At 38.2% G+C, this 1,339-nt stretch overlaps 1 protein-coding gene across 1 annotated transcript in view; it reads right to left on the bottom strand.

Annotated features, from left to right (window-relative positions):
- Positions 1 to 464: 464 nt before the first annotated feature.
- Positions 465 to 1,339, bottom strand: part of LOC106533437 (oncoprotein-induced transcript 3 protein) — a 3,167-nt gene continuing 2,292 nt past the window's right edge. The window contains exon 5 of the mRNA XM_014029724.1: positions 465 to 1,064. Coding sequence (XP_013885178.1) covers positions 657 to 1,064 — 408 coding nt within the window. The 3' untranslated portion in view covers positions 465 to 656. The remainder of the gene's footprint in view (positions 1,065 to 1,339) is intronic.

Genomic DNA, 1,339 nt, shown 5'->3' with positions numbered 1-1,339 from the left:
ATTTAAAATGAATTGGAGTGAAGTGTTTTAAGAATTATTTAAAATGAATTGGAGTGAAGTGTTTCTCAGTATTTATTTAAAATGAATTGAAATGTTTCTCAGTATTTATTTAGAGTGAATTGGAGTGAAGTGTTTCTCAGTATTTATTTAAAATGAATTGAAATGTTTCTCAGTATTTATTTAGAGTGAATTGGAGTGAAGTGTTTATCAGTATTTATTTAAAATGAATTGAAATGTTTCTCAGTATTTATTTAGAGTGAATTGGAGTGAAGTGTTTCTCAGTATTTATTTAGAATGAATTGGAGTGAAGTGTTTATCAGTATTTATTTAAAATGAATTGGAGTGAAGTGTTTATCAGTATTTATTTAAAATGAATTGGAGTGAAGTGTTTATCAGTATTTATTCAGAATGAATTGGAGTGAAGTGTTTATCAGTATTTATTTAAAATGAATTGGAGTGAAGTGTTTATCAGTATTTATTCAGAGTGAATTGGATAAAGTTAGATGATAACTGGTTTGATCAGGACTGTACTGTCCTGTTTGAACTGGCTTGAATTTGTCTCATTTGTCTCCGTGTGTCTCTGATGGACGTCCACATGTCCCCTGCCTGTCTTACAGTGGCTGCTGGTCTAAGACCTGTTGACCTTTGACCTCTGCCTACCCGTTCTCGATGATGGAGTATGTTGGGTGGTAGTTGGGGTTGTCATAGGGCGCGGCTCTGCAGGACTCCACGAACATCTCGGTGTTGTTGATGGAGGCGCTGGCGTCCAGCTGCATGTAGATCCTCTCTCCGATGTCGTAGTCCAGGGGGTAGGAGCTGGGGCTGATCATGGTTCTGAACCGACTGTCTGGGTAGAACTCGAACTGGTAGGTGAACGTGCCGAAGCCCTTCTCCCACACTGTCACGTTCTTCCTGTGCGCCGTGAAGCCCAAGGTCACCTTCCCACGTTTGGGGTACTGGCAGTAGAAGCGGGCCTCCACCAGGTGCTTCCTGGTGATCAGCTGGTTGGGGGCGTCGTCCAGTGTGGTGATCTCATTTTTGAAGATGAGGTAATCGTCGTCTTCCTGCGGAGCGAGGCATTATTTGTTAATTCAATAAAAGTGGTCGATGCAAGAAATGAATCATCAGTACAGTAAAGTATTTACAGCTTGTACAACAACTTGTGCTCCAGCTAACAGCTAAAACCTTCATCAAATTTAAAATTATTAAAGGGATCCATGATTAGTTGTAACATTAGACTTTAATTGATAAATATGTATTTTAACTGTAAAATAACGACTGTAAAAATACTGTAGGCTGTTTAGTTTTTATCATTTTTAAACTAAAAGTTTAAAAATAT

The sequence above is a fragment of the Austrofundulus limnaeus genome, unplaced genomic scaffold (genome assembly GCF_001266775.1).
Source record: "Austrofundulus limnaeus strain Quisiro unplaced genomic scaffold, Austrofundulus_limnaeus-1.0 Scaffold945, whole genome shotgun sequence".
NCBI lineage: Eukaryota > Metazoa > Chordata > Actinopteri > Cyprinodontiformes > Rivulidae > Austrofundulus > Austrofundulus limnaeus.
This window is presented reverse-complemented; position numbering and strand designations above follow the sequence as displayed.